At 41.7% G+C, this 22,714-nt stretch overlaps 1 protein-coding gene across 2 annotated transcripts; it reads left to right on the top strand.

The window, feature by feature from the left end:
• The first annotated feature begins 8,327 nt into the window (after positions 1-8,327).
• Positions 8,328-22,364, top strand: SNRPB2 (small nuclear ribonucleoprotein polypeptide B2). Of its 2 annotated transcripts, none has more exons than XM_081319977.1 (7): positions 8,328-8,818; positions 9,640-9,719; positions 10,477-10,649; positions 17,307-17,447; positions 19,515-19,568; positions 20,227-20,315; positions 21,769-22,364. In XM_081319977.1, exons 2-7 carry the CDS (start codon positions 9,656-9,658, stop codon positions 21,926-21,928), a joined length of 681 nt encoding a protein of 226 aa, XP_081176103.1. In that variant the 5' UTR covers positions 8,328-8,818; positions 9,640-9,655; the 3' UTR covers positions 21,929-22,364. The 2 variants fall into 2 exon arrangements, with proteins under 2 accessions (XP_081176103.1, XP_081176104.1); XM_081319978.1 differs by having other exon boundaries at positions 8,676-8,687.
• The last annotated feature ends 350 nt before the right edge of the window (positions 22,365-22,714 follow it).

The following is a 22,714-nucleotide window of genomic DNA, read 5'->3' as shown; positions in this document are numbered from 1 at the left end:
ATTATTATTTGGGGGGGGGAGTCTGGCTTGCCTGAAATCTGCTTCAGCCTCTTCCTCTGCTGCAGTGGAGGAGGCACTCTCCTGGATTCACTGCAGTTGCATGTGTTATGAACCTAGAAGTCCAAACCATGATGAATGAATGCTGGTTACACTTGGGAATTTTGTTACCAGAGTCTGAGATGGTTGCTAGGGAGAGAAATAATCTCTGCCTTCCTTGCATCCCCACATTTGAGGCTAGGAACCGTGAAATGTTTTCTTGGATGTATCAATCTTTGCCTGGACCTCTTTCTTGTATACAGTACAATTTCTGTTTGGCTTTGAACTTAAAGATCTGGTTTGAATAACTTTTTGGTTCTAAAGCTTCTGTAGGATTAATTGCCTCTTTGCCTTTCAATTTTTCTGGATTTCTATGACATACTGCACCATAGATGAATTGCTGCTAACTAAAATATGGTTGGCTGATTTATGGCTTATGGTATCGTGCAAATACAACCACTGTTTATTGCTCTTCAACAATTGGGGGTGCAAGAATGCATTGGGGGAAAATTATGCTACAGAGCCTCTTCTTTTCCTTTTTCCTTTTCAGTTTGTCAGGCTAAAACATTTCACAAATGTTTGAAGGGCCTCTACATTTTTCCATTGGGAGTTTTTTTTTTTTATTGTCACTCAAGCATACATGCCACTTTAAAAAAATAGTCAAAAGTCTATTTTGACTAAGGCTGACTGCTTGCATGCAGAATCATGTTTTACTTTTGGGAGTAGAGAACGTATGAGGGTGGTTTGAGAAATGATACTCAGTTTGAAATATATCCAAGCATTACCCTTCATCAAATTTGTAATTCAAATCAGATAATTGCAAACTCCAGTGACTTTTCTAGTAATACATTTTGGGGGAAATGTGAGGACCTGTATTAATGTTATTACTTGCATCAGTAATAAGGAAAGATTGAAGCCCGCCTCCTAATACATCAGAGTACAGCTGAGAAGAACTGTTTGAGGTTCAGTTCAGTGTAATAATTACAGCCGATGCTCTTTTCTTCCACAGATGTATTAACTTCCACGCTCTTACAGTCAATACTACAAGGTTTCCAGTTGAAACAGAAGTATTTTTTTATCAATAGTCTTCAGAATTTCTACAGCAATCTCAATCTCCTTTTGCAGAATCATCATTGCTTCATAGTAACGCTGCACTGAAATTCTCTAAGGGGGCAAGACTTCCCAACTTTCAAACTATAATAACAAACCTCATCATTTATTTAAAAATGGATATGATGCCCATAACAATTCTTGTGTTAGTATTTATCTCTAGCAACTAGCTACTAGTGCAGTGTGTGGATCAGTGCAGTCCAATAAAAGCTGAGAACTACAGTATTGCTTTGGGGCAAGGGTCCCCAATCCCTGGTCTGTGGACCAGCACCATGCCAGAAACTGGGCTGTGCAAACAAGTGAAGCCCCATCTGAGCGATGCAGGCACCACACGACACCACTCCCCCACTGGTCTGCGGGGAAAAAAAACCTCTCTCCACAGAACCGGTCCCTGGTGCCCAAAAGGTTGTGGGCCACTGCTTTAGGGTTTAATCCTGCATAGATATTCAACCTGACATGTCCTTAGAGAATAAGCAGGAAAAGCAGGAGTTCCCAACATACCTACACATGCTTCGCAACTTGAAGAGCCTTTGGATTTGCAGATGACAACTACAGGATTGTAATTCTATGCCAACTGTCTGGATTTCTAACCAGCTGTTAGCTTTCCACAGTCACAGCAACCGAGGAGGGCTACAGGCCTGCTGGCAAAGTGTTCATCGAACCTGGGGGAAATGAAGCATATGGAAACACCTGTCAACATCAGAGCTTGTCTGAAAACCAAAAAGAGAAGGAGCCTGTATAAATCAGCAGCCTGAATTACGTCAGTGCCGAAGCAACAGCCCCTTGGGTCTCCAAACATCAATGAAAAGCCTTTCTGAATTGAAATATGAACAAATTGCTAATGCTCACTCTTTCTCTCCAAAGTCAGTACAAACAGCCCTTTGATTTTCTGCTTTAAGACAGAAAAGTGAGAGATACAGCAAAGTGAAAAACTAATTCTCACTCAGGACTCTGAATCCTCCAAAAAAAAACCCACCCCAACCTTTTCCTCATAGGAGGACAAACAACCTATGATCTTCCAGACATTGCTGAATTGCAATTGTTAATAATTTCACTAGCATGCTAATGAAGAAAAATGCTAACACCTAATGAGGGACAGCATGAAAAAAGAACTCTTGAGGGCATAAAATCTTATTACCTGCCTGATTGTCACAAGCACCCAATCTTTCAGAACTGTAGGTTTTAGTAAGTAGCAGTTCTTACATTTTCCCATTTCTTCTCTAAGTGGTGCTTTGCTTTTGCATGGTTGACAAAATACAAAGACGGAGGCACGATTTGACAGTTTGCACAAGATGCAATTAACTATAAATGTCAAGAAGGCACATTTTTTTCAGCATAGTTCATTTAATGAAAATAATTAGAAGTTTTAAGCACTGCAAGTGACTATGTCAAAAGTGGCATGAAATGTCATAATATGGTACAAGTGGAAGGACAGAAATGTGATGTGACGGTAAAATGAAATCAGCCATCTGGAAGAAATTATTTACCCCTGCAAATGACTGATGGAAATGCATGTCCATTCTCTGTCTCAAGATAATTATGACATGCAATGCCATCTTGTATATGACACTTCACAATAAGCCAGGGCCTAGATAAAAAGCTTATTATAAAAAATTAAAAAAAGCATCTGCCAATTACTGAAATCTACAGTAGTAGATCTAGTTTTGTGTATTGCTTTTAATCACAACCTGTGATTTGGGATTAAAAATAGCAATAACACTTCTGGTCTGAAGTAAACTACAGTTCAGTGTACCATAAAGCTCAGATATATGTGGATGACACTACAGAACTGTTGCAAACCTTCCTATGTTTGATGCAGTATCTGTTACAAGCCATTCTCCCACCCCCTCCACACATACAGACAGAGCCCCTAATAATCTGAAATACAGAACAATGTTCATCTCTTATTCTGTCTTCTTTGACTTATTTTACTTGCAGGAAAAAGAGATTAAGGAAAGGAGAGAAATTGAGTAAAGGAGAACTGAGATATAGTTGTGCAATCTTCTTTCTCTTTTACCCGTTTGCATTCTTTTTTCTTTATCTGCCACTGACCCCTGTAGTCTCCTTGCAGTTTACAATATAGGGATGAATGATCTGCCAGAATGATTTGCAGAAATACATTTCAATGTGTATAAGCACAATTACCAATCTAAACAGTAAACACCATATAATTTTCTTTTCAATAAAACTATTGTCAACATGGAGCTGCAATAATTTTTTGTTTTACCTCTGTATGCATTCCTCACAGAACATTGTTCTTAATTGCTAATTCATATAAACCAAGCCATTTTATTAATGGATTCTAAATATTCACTATCTATACATATATAAATGATTATGCCCTTGAGCATTTCAGAAATGTTTTAAAAATATTTTGAGAATCCTCATGTTCAATTATTTACCCCTACATTTTACGGTATCAGTATTCTTTGTCTAAATTAGGCATTTGTAAAGTACAGATTTTGTTGAGTCTTCAAAGTCACAGATTAATCCTGTAACAAAAGCTCATTGTACTCACCCACAATTATTTATTTAAATAATTATAGACTACCCACTGTCTGGAGGACTTCTTGAAGAACAAAGTTTCATCTCTCAAAGATTATAAACCCATAAATTATAAAAATATTAAGTAGTAATTCTATTAAATAAATAGAATAAAACTGGGTATACATCTGTCTTACAAAATATGTTCAAAATATGTATGTAATGTATATTTTTGTCCCTTATCAGTATTTTTATTGAGATCAGTTGCATTGGCTTGTATGTTCTGTGTCAATTGATATTTACCTATCTTATTAATGTTGGTTTTATAATTGTAGAAAAGGATGCTTAGAAGCATTCAAATTAATGTCTAGTTGCTTAATCTGTCCTCTGTGGCAATGAATCAAAGTAGCTGTTGGCACCCAGGAGGGACCTAACAGCCATTTTTGAAAAGGCAAGCTTCTTAACAACAACAACAAATCAATCTGTAAACCAAGCTGCCCTTACTGTCCAGACACAAAGGATATTTTAAGCATATTTTTGAACATATTTTCTGAAGCAAATTAATTTATTTTTAAATCATTGATAGATAATATTCTTTTAGCTGTAGGAGGGACGGAGGTGGATAAAAATAAGATGTGAATAGTCCTGCTGAATAAAAATGCACTATTTTGGCTATTCTTTTGTTTCTCACAAAAGCCAATCTCATGCAAACAAGAGATGGAGACATCTCCCCTTTTCCTCACCGTTCCCTGCAAGTGGAATTTGGAAGCATATTGCCATAGTCCTTGATACACATGGATGTATCAAACCCCCTTTTAAAGGCAGCCAAGTTAATAGCTGTCACCAGAACCTGTACTTAATTCCAAAATTTGCATGCTGTGTTAAGACATTTTTGCCTTTTGTGTGTTCTAAACTCCCTCCAATCAGTTTTATTGACTGGCCCTTGGCCCTAATGCTTTGAGAGGGAGAAAAAATGTATCTTTGGCCAGTTCCTCTATGTCAGGGGTGTCAAACTCAATTTCATTGAGGGCCGCATCAGCATTGCGGTTGCCCTCAGGGGGCCGGGTGGGTATGGGCAGGGTGGGAGTGGCCTACTGGGTGGGCATGGCTAGAATGCGTAAGGCCTACTGGGTGGGCGTGGCCAGCTCTACATTGTTCACATCAAGGGTGCCTATGGGGGCCTGGGCAGGAGTGGGACAGATCGGAGGGTCTCTGGCAGAAGGAGGGTCTCTGGGCCAGGGCCAAGGCAGTGGGGGCCGTTCCCTCACTGTTTCCAGGATGGCTTCGCGGGCCACATGAAACCACTTCGCAGGCCGGATCTGGCCCCCAGGCCTTGTGTTTGACATGTCTGCTCTATGTCATGCACAGCTTTATACATCTCAGCATTTCCCTTCTAAGAGGGATGTCTCCAAAGGGTGTATGTCAAAAATATCAAGATGGCAACTGTGACCAGGTCATTTTTTTATATGCATTCTAACATACATAAGCAACACTAACATCACAGTCACCATTATGACTTTTGACGTTTCCCCTTCCTCACCATTGAAGTGTTTGCGTCAAGTCTCTTATTCCTAAACTGGACTCCCAAGATTTTAACCTTTTCTCTTTGTTGTCTTCTTGTGCACTTTTTACAGTTTTTTAAAAAAAGATTTTTCAAACGTGGTATCCAGAAATATATAAATATAGACGTATCATAGATTTTGTGACAATATTAAAATGTTATTTTACTTTCAGTCACTTTCTTAATGAACCCTAGCATAGAATTTGCCTCTTTTGCAGTGACTACACACCCAGCTGATATCTTCATTATGCTATTCATTTTAATTTGAGTATGTATTTCCTCGTTAAAGACAGCTCAGACTTCATCAGTATGTGTACAACGTTAAGGGTATTTTGATTGCCTCAATGTAGATCTCTTTAGACTTATTTCAGTTCAATTGCATTTGCCATTTGGCTGATTCCTCAGTTTAAAGACTGATATACATAATAAGTCATAATAACTATCACTTTTTATCTCTAATAACTTGAATTATTCAGTATCATACATAAGGGTAGCCAGCTTGCTAATTACCTTTAAGTAAAGGTATAGTGCAGGGGTAGGCAACCTTGGCTCTTTTATGACTCGTGGACTTCAACTCCCAGAATTCCCATGCTGGCTCAGGAATTCTGGGAGTTGAAGTCCACGAGTCATAAAAGAGCCAAGGTTGCCTACCCCTGGTATAGTGTATATATTTACATAATAAATTCACCCTGATATCTCAGACAGGTGGCAGCACTAGACCTTGAATGGGCTTGAAGGCTAAACAGTGTCAGAATTATTTAAAACTAGAATTGAAGAACACCTGGGATTAACAAAGTTGTAGGCTAGATTGGGAAACTTTTTAAAAATTGCAGAAGAATATCAATGTTCCCTTGATGCTAAGAAAACTCCATAATATCCATGCTCAATTCAAAACACACTTTCCCACTGTCTTTACTACAAATTTGCAAAATATTATTTTCATTAGCCTAGTTATCTCACAATTAAGTTAATATCTTCTTCAAATGATAGTTATTTAACATTTGGATTATTTTACCTTATTCAACTGTACTTGGAGAACATTTCAGCTATTAACAGTTAGTGCCAAGTGTCAGTTAATGAAAAACGTGAAGCATTAGCACTAATGCAGTAGCCAGGCTCAATTCACCTCACTGGTTAAGACAACCTACTACTGATTTTAAAATTTCAAGACTGCCCGTTAATATTAAAGTGTTTTTTTTAAAAGTACAAAAAATATAAAGAGAAAAAAAGGGGGCAGAAGAAAATCTGTCTTGTATTTATACTTATCAATAATCACTAGTTTACCATTTAAGTCACTATACTAATATGAACTCCAGAATGGACTCCAGAAGATGGTAGAGGACAGGAAGGCCTGGAGGAATGTTGTCCATAGGGTCGCGATGGGTCGGACACGACTTCGCAGCTAACAACAACAACTAATATGAACAATATTAATTACTATTGTAAGATATCACAGAATGTCTGCCATAGTAACACTTGTTGCTACATCCTTTGATTAGTAGTTTATTGATTTTCCCCAAAAAGATAAATCACACTTTTCTGACAGCATTCCTTGACATATGGAATATCATTTTTCCACTTTCTTAATATAATTTTCACTGCCCCTTGCTCAATACAATCCCAATTCTTGATAATCAAATTTCAAAACTCTAGTATATCATTGAATATTACATAATACCTTTAAAATTGACAGATTTTCCCATAAAACAAAAAGTACATGTTCACATGCCCTTATCACATCCATCAAAATACCCTTATTTTTACACCTCCAGCATAGAACAACTGATAATCATCCTTTCAAATACATTTTTTGGGGAATCCAGTATATACTAAGTACAATTTTTGATGAATAAACCTTAATCTCAAATCTGTTACAATTTTAATATTTTTAGCAGCACCAATTTTACAATTCTGGGAGGGAACAACAATGTAAAGATGCACAAATAATATAATAAATGAGCAAAACCCCAAAAATTTGGAGGAGGACCTTGCACCAATCTGCTAGAATGGAAAGCTCATTTAAAAAGGTTTCCCAGTCTTTCTAAAAGGCAGGTACCTGTTGCAAGCTGCCCATTGAGTTTTTCTGGAAAATGGTTACTTTTTATAGACATTTTTTTAGATTGAACAATGAATTTTAACAACTTGGCTTCTTAAATTCTTATGCAATGAAACAGGTGCACCTGAAAGGATAGTTCATTATTTTTTATTTTAGTACAAGTAGTCTTGATTTATGACCACAATTGAGCCCAAAATTTCTGTTGCTGAAACAAGTAAGTGAATTTTGCCCCATTTTACAACCTTTCTTGCCACAGTTGTTAAGTGAATCACTGAAGTTGATGTCTTGTTAAATGAATCTGGCTTCCCCATTGACTTTGCTAGTTAGGTTGCAAAAGGTGATATGACCCTGGAACACTGTAGCTGTCAAATATGCTACAACAGCGTGAAAAATAGTCAAGTCACTTTGACTGTTGTAACTTTGAATGGTCACTAAATGAACTGTTATGTGTCAAGGACTACCTGTATTAATGTTATTGTTTCTATTATACAAGAGATCCATTTGGGGAGTTTTCTATTGCAAATGCCAAAATATTAGTTATGGGGCACTATACATGGGGACAGCAGCAGGCAGCCAAATTTAATACCCCAGTCCTTCTTTAAATCTGTACATGATATATATGCCATTTGAGTTCAGCTGCTGATATTTTGCGAGTCAGATTGATCTCAGCGTACTCCAACAGAAGCATTTTGAAATTAGAATTATATAGCCCAAGGTTAACTCAGAGCAACCCAAAACCCACTTTCATTGGAAGTTTTTTTTTTAATAAAAAAAGTTGAAACATAAAAGTATGGGAAGTCTTGGGAATATTAACCTATAACGCCTGTAAGTTTGTATACTCATTCCTGAACACCTGTGTCATAAAATAAATGTATTGATCCTTCAGGTGGCACAATATTCCTTAAATTTGTAGAGTTGGGAATGGCATATCAGCACACAACTCTTGCATACTAGGAATATTTCCATTAAGTTCCCGTTATGGAATGAAAAGACAATCCAAGTTTCTTAGAACACGACCGCCCTGTTATCTTTCCAAAAATGCGCATTTGTGCAGCCTCAGATCGACGACTGGGATGGCGGCAAATATTATTACCGGTATGGAGTCAGTTGGATCGTCACGGGAGGAGAGCGTAGTCTCTTCTATTTTATAGCTCTATGCTCTTTCACTCAGTTAACACCACATCCGGCTTTCAATTTGAACAAGTTTTCCAAAGTACGGCAGGTTATCCCATAGATGTCATGGCCCCTAGACTAGAGGACTCAGAAATCCCGACTTTTCTTTCTTTTTTTCCCTCTCCTCCTTTTAACCGGAAGTTAAATATACTAATATATTAGCCCCAGCCCGATAGATTTCTTCATGGTTGTGGAATACCGGAAGTGGCTGAACGGGTGGCCTTTTCTAAGCAGATTTAAAGCGGAAACGGAAGAAGTGAGGCGGAGGTAGTAGCACGCGCAGAAGAAGAAGAAGAGGAGAGAGAAGTTGTTTGGCTCGGCAGTTATTCCGTCTTTTTTTTTTTTAGGGGAGAAAGGGCTTTCCTGTCTTCTCTCTCTATCGTCCCGGGGTTGTTAAGGTGAGGGGGTCGCAATCGCGGGCTCCTTGAGCCGAATGCAGCTCCCGTGGGATAGAGCGGGAATCGCGCGCGGGTGAAAATGAGGGACCCCCTTCCTCCTTTCCAGGCGGAGATCTCAGTGGGGCAGCCACACCCCAGAGCAGGGGTCTTCAAACTTGGCCCTTTTACGACTTGTGGACTTCAGGTCCCAGAATTCCTCAGCCAGGATGCCTGGCTGAGGAATTCTGGGAGTTGAAGTCCACAAGTCGTAAAAGGGCCAAGTTTGAAGACCCCTGCCCCAGAGTGATGCCGAGAGGAAAATTTGGAAGAAATTAAGACAGGTTTACTCCGTATCCTCGTTGCAACAGGCAAATTGACAACTCAATATTGTACGGTGGAGTGCTCCTTTTGCTAAGGTGCTTTGCCGAAAGCCACTTCATGAGATTAACTTCTTTTAATGGCTTGGGCAATGCCAATGAACTGGTCCCGAAAGACATTTTAGTTTTGTCGCTTGAACGTAACCGTAATGCTTTGATTCAGCGTTTTTGCTGATCAGGCTTTTTAGAATGTCAAATTTTAGAACAGAACACAATCAGGTTGTGACCAAAAGATTGCTTTTGTTATTCTCTGAAATTTCATTAAGTGTCTTCCACGTACATCCTTAGGGTGGTCTCCTGCTCCCGTCCCCAAAAGTCTGTAACGATAATAATCAGTGTTTGCTTTTTTGAATTAGAAGATTCTGAAGAGTCATTGTGGATTAGTGGATGTAGTCTTAATGTATTGGTGCTTTTAGTTTGTTGGAGAAACTTGGATATATGAATGTGCTATATCTTATTTTTCAGGTCAGCTTATTGGAAGATGGATATTCGACCGAACCATACGCTTTATATCAATAATGTGAATGATAAAATTAAAAAAGACGGTATGACAATAAGTGAGCCTTAAGTGTATCCTAATGAATTGAATTAGGAGATGTGCAATTCTCATTCCTTTCTTTCTCAGCCTTGAATTTGGTCTTTAGCAGATTGTAATTTGCTCTTTTGAAAGGAAAATTTCTCTGGGTCAGAAATCTACAGGTAGTTTAACTTGGAGCACAATTGGACTTCTATTGTTATGATGCTTTTCTCTGAGAACGTATTGGAAGAAAGACCTATTGTATTGCAGAGGTCTAATCTCCCAGTACCCACCTAGATATTTATGAGAGATATAAAAATGCTATAGGATCCTCTTGTCTGTATCACAGCAGTTGGTATCCAGAAACTTGTTTCTGCTGACTGAAGAAAATGCAGAGTAATCAAGCTAATAGTATTTGATACATTTATGTTTCCAGAACATATGTATAAATAAGGTTGAGAGATTCCGTTAATCTATTCCCTACTTTAAATCATGATCACCTGTATCTTAAGAAACAAAGATAGGCACATTGTGAGTTGCTTTTACTGACTCAGATAATCACTATTTCTGGCCCAGAATTGTAAGGATTATTTGATAGGATTTCTCCTGTCAGATAATTTTTTGAGTTCTGTATAAAAATTTCATTTAGAAATAGGAATTTCTGCATTCAAATCATATACTCACTATAATAACAGTTAATATGCTAATCTACCAATTGTAAAGTTCTGAATGTTCTTTTAAATAGCTGCAAATAATACAACTTCCTTTCCTTTTTTTCCTAACAGAACTCAAAAGATCCTTATATGCATTATTTTCCCAATTTGGTCATGTGGTGGATATTGTGGCTTTAAAAACAATGAAGATGAGAGGACAAGCCTTTATTATATTTAAAGAGCTTGGATCAGCCACCAATGCTCTGAGGCAGTTACAAGGTTTCCCATTCTATGGCAAACCAATGGTAAGTTGTTAATTTTTTATCATGAAACGTAAAAGTATGGTCATATAGACAGTATCTTATAAAGTTCAGATTTTTCATTACATTCTTAAACTAACTTTATGAATTAATTCACAATATGATAAGAAAGCCCTTTATTTATATCCTGCCAGATCTGCTACAGATGGAAAGAGAGATTTTAATTTTCTTTTCAGTGTTTAATACCAATGCTCAGACTAGAATATTACTAAACTCCTATATATCCACTTATTTGGAGTAATGAAACCAATTTCTAAGCTGAACATACAGAAGTGGCTGCATATCAATTTTTTTCTTAAATAACATTTTGAATATAAATTATTTTATCTATGATGCATTTTTGGTATAATCAATAGAATTTTACAAAAAATTATAATTCTAATAGCTTAGAATCCATACAGGGAACATCCATTTTGGAATGATTAGAAACAAGTGGAACTGCATTTATGGTCTGATTATGGAGAGGTATCCATGAATATCAGTTTCGATATAAGTGCATAAGTAGGGCCATTTATGTCATTTATTTGGTGAAATTACATAAATAACGTACATCACTCTGGAAATTTAGTCTGCTATTCCTTGTATTGAGGTCAGCAAAATTAAGATTTCACTGTATGTAACAAAATGAATCTGAACTGTTCATTCCAAAGATGTAGATATCTGCAGGGAACAATCTTAAACATCTGAAAATATGAAAGAATTGAACAAATTTCCTTTGATGAACATTCATCCAAGAATTGTGATCCTGTATTTGAAAACTTTATTTTCTGTTACTATTTTAATGGTTTTGAGACTGTACATAATGTAATAACATTATGACTTCTGAGAGAAATAGAATATGGGTGAAAGAAGGCTTTTGGGAAACAGCCAATTATCTCCTTTTACTGACATTCCCTAAATTAAAAAAATGCTTTCTTCCAGGCAAGCATTGTATTTTGTTATTGACATTACCACAGAAAAATATTCTAAAATCCCATTTGAAAAATATGTTTGCCGTGTGGAAGTTGTTGAAACAGTCCAACATTATTATTTTGCCATATCAGGTTTAGGAATTTTGATATGCCTGTATTCTACCTCTTCTATATTGGCACCCTGACAATAAATATCCAATTGCCAGATGGCGGACGTGCAGGCGGATCTGTTAGGGTGAGCTCTGCAAGTCTCAGAAAATAGGCGTCCTAGGAGCCCCCCAGGGGTGTTTACACCCTCTGGGTTGGGGGGATAGTGAGGGCAATGATTTGGCAGCTGAAGGGTGAAGGCTGCTGGACTGCTGTTTTGCTGCCGGCTCTGCTGCTTTCTCGGACTGGATGGTTGCGACGCCTTCCCGCTGCCTCGGGCGTTTTCCGGGCCGTTTTTGCGGTACCTGGTAGTTTCGGCAGCCGGCGGGTTTCGGCAGCGGCGTCCTCGGCGGTGTCGGAGCCGTCGTCCTCGGATGGTCCCTGGCTGCTGGCGAGCTCGGCGGGGGCGTTTCGGGCCGTTTCGGGCCGCTTCTGTGGTCGGCTTGGTCTCCCTCGGCTGTGGCGGCGGCGGCGTTCCTGGCTCGTCTCGATGGCGGCGGTGACGGCGGCGTCGGCGTCGTTGCTCCGGGGCCTCTCTAGGCCTTTCTTTCCATCGACTGCTTGCTGGGCTGTCTGTCTGACCGTTTACCCGTTCCCGCCTGAGCCTTTTTGGCCCGTTTTCAATCGGCGGCGGGTAGGGCTGGATTTTTCTCGGTTCCATCAGCGTCCTGGCGGCGGCAGTAATGGCGGCGGCGTCTGCAGCATCGCTCCGGTGGTGGCAGCGGCCTTGGCGGCTCAGCGGCGACGCTGCACTCAACCTGTCTCTTCCTCTGCTTGCTTTACTCTTTCTAGATGGCCTGGTATTTTTACTGCTGTTGGTGGCCTCGAAGGTTCCTGGGCTAGCTGGTTAATTCCGGTGGATCCCAGTGGAGCCCAGTGGTCCTTTGAAAGACCTACGCTTTCCGTGACACCAGTTGTGACTTTGGCTGGTGCCATTGGATTTGTGGACCTAAAAGAACTAGATAATTTGGAAGACCCCAATGACTGCAGAACTGGCCATGTTCAATCTTCTCGAAGGGCAGAGCAGCGGAGAATTTGGCCATTTAGTAGTGCAGACTTTGATATACTATCTCATCCCTGCCTTCGGACTGTTGTTTATTGCCATTCACATATCGTCCCCAAAGGATTCAGAGTTCCCTGGGTACTGGCCACAGTGAGAGGGTGGCTTGAATTTACATCTGCTGCCCCTAGAGGTGAGAGCTCTAGGGGACATGCTGTACCCAGGATGGATGTTTCGGACCATTCCCCCAGGAATAGGCTTTCCAACTGTCGTGAGAGGACGGTGGTTGGCCTGTCCTGGGGTGGCACCCAGCTGAGTGGCAGTGGCTGGGTGGAGGCTCGGGACACCTATTTGCTCTCTGTTTGGTCCCTCCTTAAATTAATTGATCATGGACTGCCTATATCTGGACTGCTTTTATGCCTTGTCTTAGGTACTCCTCTACGGACTTGCTCGCCCTCAGGGGTGCTCCCCCTTCCTGGAGGCGGCCCGCCTTTCCAGCCGAGTACAATCTCGAGGAAGGGCCCATTTATTGGGATCCTGAGAGATGGCTGGGCACGGTTATGGGCCTCCGACGTAAACCTAATAAGAGGTCCTTGGTTTGCTTTTTGTCAAAAATTTTTCGGGGGTTAGGGAGGAGGGAGGGTTCTTTTTCTGGTTGTTTGGACGAGGGGGGCAGTCCAACTACCTCTGTTCAGGCTAGTGCTGAGGCGGATCGCGGGCGGGAGGAGCGGGGGTCGGCTGCTTCTGGGGCTCCAGGACCAGTCGTGGGACTACCCATTCCCACGACGATAGGGAATGGCAGCAGGTGTAGGAACAGAGGGCCGTATCGGTCTCAGGGAAGGCCTCTCCGCTGCCTACAAGCGGTGAGGCACTCCGACCCTCTGGTTCCGCCCCGAGGTCCCGGGAGTGAGGATGTGCAGCCTCCTGAGCTCCGGCTGGTGTATTTGAATGCCAGGTCGGTCGCTAACAAGGCTCCTCTCGTCCGTGACTTGGTCGAGGGCGAGCAGGCGGACCTGGCTTGCATCACGGAAACTTGGTTGGGCCCAGAGGGCGGCATTCCTCTGGTTGATCTTTGCCCAACAGGTTTCCGGGTGCTGCACCGGCCTCGGGCTCAGGGTAGGGGTGGGGGAGTGGCTGTTGTTATGAGGGAGACCTTGTGTCCACGGGAGGCCACCGTTCCCCAGATAGTCGGGTGTGAGTCTCTCTTTTTGAGATGCGGCCCTGGTGCGCAGTTGGGCTTGCTGCTGGTGTACCTTTCGCCTAGTCACGCAGCAGCAGCCCTGCCTGAGCTGCTCGATGTCCTCTCTGGGCTGGTGGTTGAGTTCCCGAAACTCATAGTTTTGGGGGACTTCAACCTACCATCGCTGGGAGGATCATCTGAGTTGGCTCGGGAGTTCATGGCTTCCACGACGGCCATGGACCTGACGCAAGTAATTTTGGGACCGACTCATGAAGGAGGCCACACCCTTGACTTAGTTTTCTTGTCTGGACGGTGGTTAGATGATCTTGGTGGGGGCTCTCCAATTATTATGCCCCTGTCATGGACCGATCATCATCTCCTGCGGCTGGTCTTCCGTTTTGCCACCCCCCGCCGTGGGTGTTTGGAGCCAATTAAATGGTACCGCCCCAGACGCTTAATGGATCCCCAGAGGTTCCAGGCGGCGCTGGGGTCCCCACCTGCCTCCCTTGCTCACAGCTCGGCAGATGCCTTAGTGGAAGCCTGGGAAAGGACGGCCACTGAGGCTCTTGACCGAGTTGTACCCCTGCGGCCCCTGACCCGGTGCAGATCCCGTCGAGCTCCATGGTTCTCTGCGGAGCTCCGGGAGATGAAGCGTTGGAGACGGGGCCTAGAGAGCGGTTGGAGGTCCAGCCGATCCAAATCCGACCGATTGCGACTAAGAGCCTACATTAGGTCTTATCTCGCTGCGATAAGGGAGGCGAGGTCTAACCACTTCGCCACCCTTATCGCGTCCGCAGATAATCGCCCGGCCGCCTTGTTTAGGGTGACGCGCTCCCTCCTAAATCAGGAGGTGAGGGAGGATCCCTTGCAGGGCCGTGCCGAGGAGTTTAACCAACATCTGTCGGACAAAATCGCTCGGATTCGGACCGGTCTGGACTCTGACTGGGCAGAGTCTGACGATCAGGACACGGGCGGTCTTGTCGATATCACCTGGGAGGAGTTTGATTCTGTGACTCCGGAGGAAGTGGACAGGATCATGGGGAGGCTGAGCACCACCACATGTTTATTGGACCCGTGCCCTTCCTGGCTGGTCTATGCAGCCCGGGAGAGGACACGCAGCTGGTTCCAGGCAGTTATATCGGCTTCTTTGAGTGAGGGTATCTTCCCCGCCGTCTTGAAGGAGGCGGTGGTGAGGCCTCTCCTCAAGAAGCCTGCCTTGGACCCAACTGTATTGAACAACTTTCGTCCTGTCTCCAACCTTCGCTTTCTTGCGAAGGTTGTTGAGAGTGTGGTGGCGCATCAGCTCCCTCTGGTCCTGGATGAAGCGGATTATCTAGACCCGTACCAATCGGGTTTCAGGCCCGGGCACAGCACGGAGACGGCATTGGTCGCGCTGGTGAATGATCTCTGGAGGGCTCGGGACAGGGGGCATTCCTCTGTTCTAGTCCTATTAGACCTCTCGGCGGCTTTCGATACCATCGACCATGGTATCTTGCTGCGGCGTCTCAGGGGATTGGGAGTGGGAGGCACAGTTTTACAGTGGTTCTCCTCCTATCTCCAGGGACGTTCGCAGTCGGTGTTGGCAGGGGGGCAGAGGTCGACCGCGAGGTCTCTCATTTGTGGAGTTCCTCAGGGGTCGGTCCTCTCGCCTCTCCTGTTCAACATCTATATGAAACCGCTGGGTGAGATCATTCGTGGCTTTGGAGTTGGGTATCATCAGTACGCTGATGATACCCAACTTTTCTTTTCGACCCCAAACCACCCCAGTGATGCCCTCAACGTGATGTCCCGTTGCCTGGAGGCGGTTCGGGTCTGGATGGGGAGGAACAGACTTCAACTCAACCCCGACAAGACTGAGTGGCTTTGCATACCTTCATCCCGGGTCTATTCGGACATTCCACCTCTGGCTATGGGGGGTGAACTATTACCCCCCGTAGATAGGGCTCGCAACTTGGGAGTCCTCCTAGATTCACGGCTCACTTTGGAAGACCATATAGGAGCTGTGACTAGGGGGGCCTTCGCCCAGGTTCGCCTGGTGCGCCAGTTGCGGCCCTATCTTAGCCGGGATGATTTGTGCACGGTCACTCATGCGCTCGTGTCCTCTCGTCTGGACTACTGCAACGCTCTCTACATGGGGCTGCCCTTGAGGACCACCCGGAGGCTCCAACTGGTACAGAATGCAGCCGCGAGAGTTGTGTTGGGAGTCTCCCGATACTCCCACGTTACACCTCTGCTCCGTGAGCTGCATTGGTTGCCAGTTGTCTTCCGGGTGAGATTCAAGGTACTGGTAACGGTGTTTAAAGCCCTCCATGGCATGGGGCCGGAGTACCTTAGGGAACATCTGCTGCCGGCATCAAGCTCCCTGCGCCCTGTGCGTTCCCACAGAGAGGGCCTCCTCAGGGTGCCACCGGTCAGAGAATGTCGATTGGTGGCCCCCAGGGGGAGATCCTTCTCTGTGGGCGCTCTGGAGCTGTGGAATCAGCTACCGGTAGAGCTCCGGATGGCGCCCGATCTTCGCTCCTTTCGTCGCGATCTCAAGACGTACTTGTTTGTACAAGCTGGCCTAGCCTGATGGGGATCGGTGGGGTTGTTTTTATCTTTGGTCTCTTAATTTTATCTTGGGGTTTTTAGAATTGTACTCTTATTGTTTTAACTAGGGCAATTGTTTAATCTTTTTTTTAATGTTTGTATTTGGTATTTTATTCTGCCCTGTGAACCGCCCTGAGTCCTCAGGGAGAAGGGCGGTATATAAATGTTATTAAATTAAATTAAATTAAATTAAATATATGTCCATCCTTTTTTCAGACTGTAAATCATCTATAACTCAAACTATAGTAAAATACTAGGAAGCAGCCATGAAAAGCAGGTATCAGTTACTGAAAGGTCATCCACAGTTATAAGCATAACGTTTTGTATCAACTATCTCAATTGCCTCTATTAGTCTGCTTTTTTAAAAGTTATTTTCAGTAGTACTTTTTATCTCTGACATTTGGCTGTAATAAAGATTCATTCATTTTACTCATTCACTGTTGGAATGATGTTACAATTTTTGATAGTAAATTGCCCAAAATACGTCAGTGTACGCAGCCCAGGTGCAAAGGATTCTATTCATCCCTAGATCTCAGTCTAGGATATACTTTAAACTTTTCAGAGTGTTAAATAGCAGGCTATCTTGTGCACTTGAATAGCCATTTATTTTACAAAGTAGTTTCCTTTATGTTGATATTAATCTGTATATTGTATTTTTTTAATTTGCCCTGTAAACCGCCCTGAGTCCTTTGGGAAAAGGGCGGTATATAAATCGAATAAAATAAATAAATAAATAAATATTGATTTCTTTTAGATTACCCTTGTGCTTACCGCTAAATATTCAGTGTTCATGAAATTTTGTTTTGTGAAAATAGCGTGTTCAGTATGCAAAAACAGACTCTGAAGTAATTTCTAAAATGCGCGGTACATTTGCTGATAAAGAGAAGAGAAAAGAGAAAAAGAAGACCAAGTCCTTGGAACAAGCTGCAAATGCTGCCAACAAAAAGCCAAATCAGGTAAGATACGTTTTTAGCATATCTCTCATTAGACTTAAGCAACACAAATAAATTATGAAGCTCTATATATTCATTAGAACGTTCTTGACATCTTGCTACTTCTATGTGAACGGGATGACAGGGATGTGTTTCCCTTGGAGTGCTTCCAGATGAATAATAGAAGAGGCTATTTAAGCTGTTGAGCCTTATCTCTTGTTCACTGCCTAGATCAGACATGTCAAACACAAGGCCCGGGGGCCGGATGCGGCCCACAAAGTGGTTTCATGCGGTCCGCAAAGCCATCCTGGAAACAGTGAGGGAACGCCTCCACTGCCTTGGCCCTGGCCCAGAGACCCTCCTTCTGCCAGAGACCCTCAGATCTGTCCCACTCCTGCCCAGGCCCCCACAGGCACCCTTGATGCGAACGATGTAGAGCTGGCCATGCTCACCCAGTAGGCCATACACACTCTAGCCACGCCTACCCAGTAAGCCACGCCCACCCTGGCCATACCCACCCGGCCCCCTGAGGGCAACCGCAGTGCTGATGTGGCCCTCAATGAAATTGAGTTTGACGCCCCTGGCCTAGATCTATATATATGTAGTCCTTGGGTTATGACAGCAATTGGGATCAAAATTTCTGTCACTAAGCAATGGGGTAGTAAAGTACAAGGTCACAGGATCACATAGTTTAGCAGTGGCAATCTTGGCAGTCCCAGTTGCGCACACACGGATCATTAAGTGAGGAGCCCACATGACTGCAATGTGGTAAGAGACAGGAGTCCCAGGTAAGCAGGGCAGGAAATAAGTGCTAGGATGGAGGGAAGATGCTGTGGGATTGTGGGCAGGGGGGTGCCACTGCTGGGAAAGGAAAGGGCCAGGGTTGTGACTCCACTGCATTGCATGCCACTACCAACTGAGGGAATACTCTCAGTAGCAGTGAGGTGAGGACATTTTCAAGGCCTTCCCTGTGTGGCCAAACGCCTGATGGTGGTTCCTGGCAGCTGCTTGACTGAGAGCTTTCCATGCCAGAGGGGGAGGGAGAGGCCCCTGCCCAGCATGGCCAGTAAATAGAGCACCTGTATAAAAGGGCTTCAGGCAAGCCCTACTTGCCTGAAGGAAGGCAGTTGGAGAAGCCATAAAAAGTCAGTTGGAGATAGGCAAGAGAAAGAGAGTCTCCAAGTGCCTGAATGTTATTACCTGGTGTTGATTCCTGGCAGCTACTTGGCTGAGGGCTTTATATGCCAGAAGGGGGAGGCAAGGGCACTGCCCTGCATTGGCCAATACAGCACCTGTTTATTAGGGCTTCAGGCAAACAGAATGGATGGAAGTCAGTTGAAAAAGACACCAAAGGTCAGTTGGACACAGCAAGAGAGAGGGGTCTCCCAAGTGCCTGAATGTGATCACATGACTTTGGGGATATTGCCACAGCCAAGGACTAGTCTTTGAGGGCTGGTGATAAATCCATTTTATAGTGCTGTTGTAATTTTGAACGGTTGCTAAACAAAGGGACGTAACTCAAGGACTACATACAAAAACATCCCCCACAGGTAGCTTGTCTAATCTCTCTTAATCTTGGATAGGAACCTTGCTATCTTATCCCTAATGCTATTTAAAAAATACTGATCAGTAACTTTTTTTAAATCTTATAGAAAAGACAGAAGAAACAGTAGGAAAATATAAAAAGTTTTCAAGCAGACAATTACTCTCCTGTCTCCTTATAGCTCACTTAAAATCTGTGAACAATTTAGAAACACTGCAGGAAAAAACTTACTGTATATGACGGCAGTGAAATTCCTTAGTGAGATTCCTGTTCCCATAAACTTACTATGTGCTTTGTAAAATTGCTATGGCAGAAAAGCTCCTTAGATGTATTCCACTAGGCATCAAAGGCTCTAGGATTTGTGTCAATTCTTAAATTACGTTTCAGTGTTTTTCCCTTAAATCGTACTGTCTCCTAGATATTCTGGCCCTCTTAAATTTCTTTTTTGAAACTGAGCTAGCTGTTCTGTATCTGTGTCTAAAGTTTATTCTTATAATTGTGTGATTAAAAAGAATAGATTTTTAAACACATTTTTTATTTTGCAATAGGGAGCAAATCAAAATTCAGCAAATGCCCAAGGAAATGCTTCACAGAATCAACAGGTAAATCTTACTGCCTTGGTTCAACTAAACATGCAATCACTGCATTTGACGTTTTAGAATAACATTGTGTAAACAAGCTGATGTATTTCTTGTGAATACATTTGTGGCCAATTGTTTGCTTCAAACTTTAATATTACAGTAAGGACAGGAAAAATCAGATTCTTACAGCCTGATTTATTGTTTTAAGAATTTTTTTAATAACGAAAGCTAACTTACTGCAAGATTCAAAAATAATATTTATTTCCCAAGGTTGAATCAAGTCTTTATACTCTAGGTTTTTATTAAAAAATAAAAATATTGATTTCTGTCTTACATGGTGTTGGAATGATGCCTGTTTCCTAGGAAAAGATGATTGTAGATGAAAGGAAACAATTTTTGATCTATCAGTTATTTTTGGCTACTGTATTTTTGTGGCTAACTCATTCGCCTAATTCCAAATGTGTTGACTGGCTCCCAAATCCAGGCTTTTCAGTAAATTCAGTAACATAAATTCAGTTAATTTGGTGAAACTTTACTTACTCTTCAATGGAAAGGTCTTTTTCCAGATTATTCTAGACCTCATTAAGTTTGAAACTTATGAAATATAGAAACTCTGTATATTTTCCCCACTTCTGTCCTTTGTTATACCACTTTTTCTTTACCACTTCTGTTACTACAGGTGCCTGATAATCCACCGAACCATATACTTTTCCTCAACAATCTACCAGAAGAGACAAATGAAATGATGTTATCAATGTTATTTAATCAGTAAGTGTACATTTTTGTCCTTTTCCAAAGATATCAGCTGTAACATTACATGTAATTACTTAAAAATAGAGCTCACTGAAGTCAATTTAATAAATTATGAGATTGGTTGTCAACAATTTTATATAGACTAAAGTTGTGAATACACAGGGCTGAGTTCGCTTAGTTTTTAGTGACCTTTTCTTATTTGTCGTAGTTTCCTAGTGATGATGTTCAAGAATGATGTATGAACAATGCAATAAGCCGGGCTTCCTGGTTTAAACTGAAAGGTTTATGAATACTATATTAATTGCACATGATTTTATACAGCTGTATGACTGAACAGTAAATGTATGTGCATGTTTAAATTCAGACAAAGGATATGTACCTAGTAGGTATCTTGATTCAGCCTAACCCAGTTTTGTTTTGGATGTTAATGTCTGTAATCCTTAGCCTGTGTAGTTAGAAATGAAGTACCATGCTCTTAAGAGCACCAGCATAGGAAAGGCAACTCTACTTCCTTTCAAACTGTCACTCACAATTATTTGAAGAATGAAAATTCAGTGCATTGTGAGTCCTGATTTAAGGATAGGCATCCCAGCTTTTGCTCAAACTGAATGCATGCATATTTCTGGTGCTAATGTTCAACAATATGCTAATAGAGATTCCTGTCTTACTGTTACAGATGTGCTTTAATTCATTTGTCTTTTTGATTCAGTGTTGATTCTGTTTGAAAAGGACTTTGACTCAAAATATTGAAACTTTTCAACTGTTTGAATGGTCTGCTCAATCCAATTTTTGAATTGGTTTGTAATCTGCATATGCCAGAGCAGTTGGGAGCGAGGCAGCATACAAGCTTAACGATACATAACTGAGTTGACTTGGCAAGCAATTCAGTTCAGATATTCCATCAAATCACATTCAGCTGAAATTCTCTCACAGCCATACTAACTTCACCCATTTTTTTCATTTTTTCCCAACTGCCTCCTCCCTCTTATTGTTGCTAATTCCATTTCACTGTAATTGAAGATGACTTTTTTTAAAATAATTATTTAATGGCAAATTTATTATAGAATATGGAAGTGTTTGAAGAGTACTGTATGTAGAACAAATTGCAGATTTGTTGAAGGCTGCATAAAATTTTTGCATAGTTAACTCAGTAGAATCTTGAGTTTACTATCTCTTGCATAAAGGTTTATTGAACAGTAGTTCACTATATTTAATTGTGAACTTTATCATTACAAACTTTTCTGAATTTGAACTTTCTGTATGTCAAATTATACTTTTTTCATTGGTTGGAAAAGGCATTACTGCTTTTCCTTTTTCTTCTTTGGCTTGCCCAGATCAGTGGTGTTCAATTATTTTTTAATAATTAACTTTAGTTTTAAGTTATCATTTGTTAAGAGAGTAAGTCTGGCTCCATGACTGGCAGTGCTGAAGAATATAAACTTAAACAATTTAAATATTTTTTGTCTAGGTTCCCTGGTTTTAAAGAAGTGCGCTTAGTTCCTGGTAGACATGATATTTCATTTGTGGAATTTGAAAATGAAGGACAAGCTGGAGCTGCTCGGGACGCCCTCCAAGGATTTAAAATTACCCCATCACATGCAATGAAAATTACGTATGCTAAAAAGTGATGGCAATGAACTCAGTTTTTTCAAAGAACTTGTTTACTGCTTTTTTATGTGTTCTGGGTTTTTTTAGGGTGGGGGAAAATAAGTTAAAGAATGGTTCCTTAATTTTAAGGAAACTATGCTATATAAAACTCTTGGGGTTTCATCTAGTCGGCACGTTCACATTTCTAAACATGTTCAAGGAATGCTAACATTTCTGCTGACCACTGTTAAGTTTTTGTTGCTGTACATAAATTGGTTTAAATACTGTGATCTTCAGATCCTTACAAGCTGATTGTAGAAATAAAACTCTTTCTAAGAGTTCATCTTTGATTGCTCTTTCGTGTGATCAAAATGATTAAAATTAGCTAATTACCAGTTCTAGAAATTGGATATCTTTGAAAGTTTTAATCTGAAGTTGTGGTTTACATTTCATCAGTTATGATTAGCATCTCCAAAGGTCCACATTCTAACACAGAAGTTTATAAGGAATGAGTTTAGCCCTGATAATATTTTCCTGCAAGGAAATGGGGGAGAGGGGAGCCAGGCTCACTCTTGCAATAACTGCTGGGGAAGTAAAGGAGCGAAGAAAGTGGGTAACCTCATTTCTTTTTGTATTGATCTCTGCTTCCTACTGACTTTATCTGAATTTATTGCTAGATTATGGCCTCTGGAAATATTGCTCCTAAGCAAATGCAGCCTTTGATGAGAAAAAGTTTTCCACCCACTCCTGCCTCCAAATTTTCATTGGGAGTTAATAAGGCACAGTGGGATTGTACTTGTTTGTCACATTGACATCTATACATATGG

Source organism: Vipera berus (genome assembly GCF_964194415.1).
Source record: "Vipera berus genome assembly, chromosome: 1".
Classification (NCBI taxonomy): domain Eukaryota; kingdom Metazoa; phylum Chordata; class Lepidosauria; order Squamata; family Viperidae; genus Vipera; species Vipera berus.
Note: the sequence above shows the minus strand (reverse complement) of the source record. Positions and strands in the feature narration are given on the sequence as shown.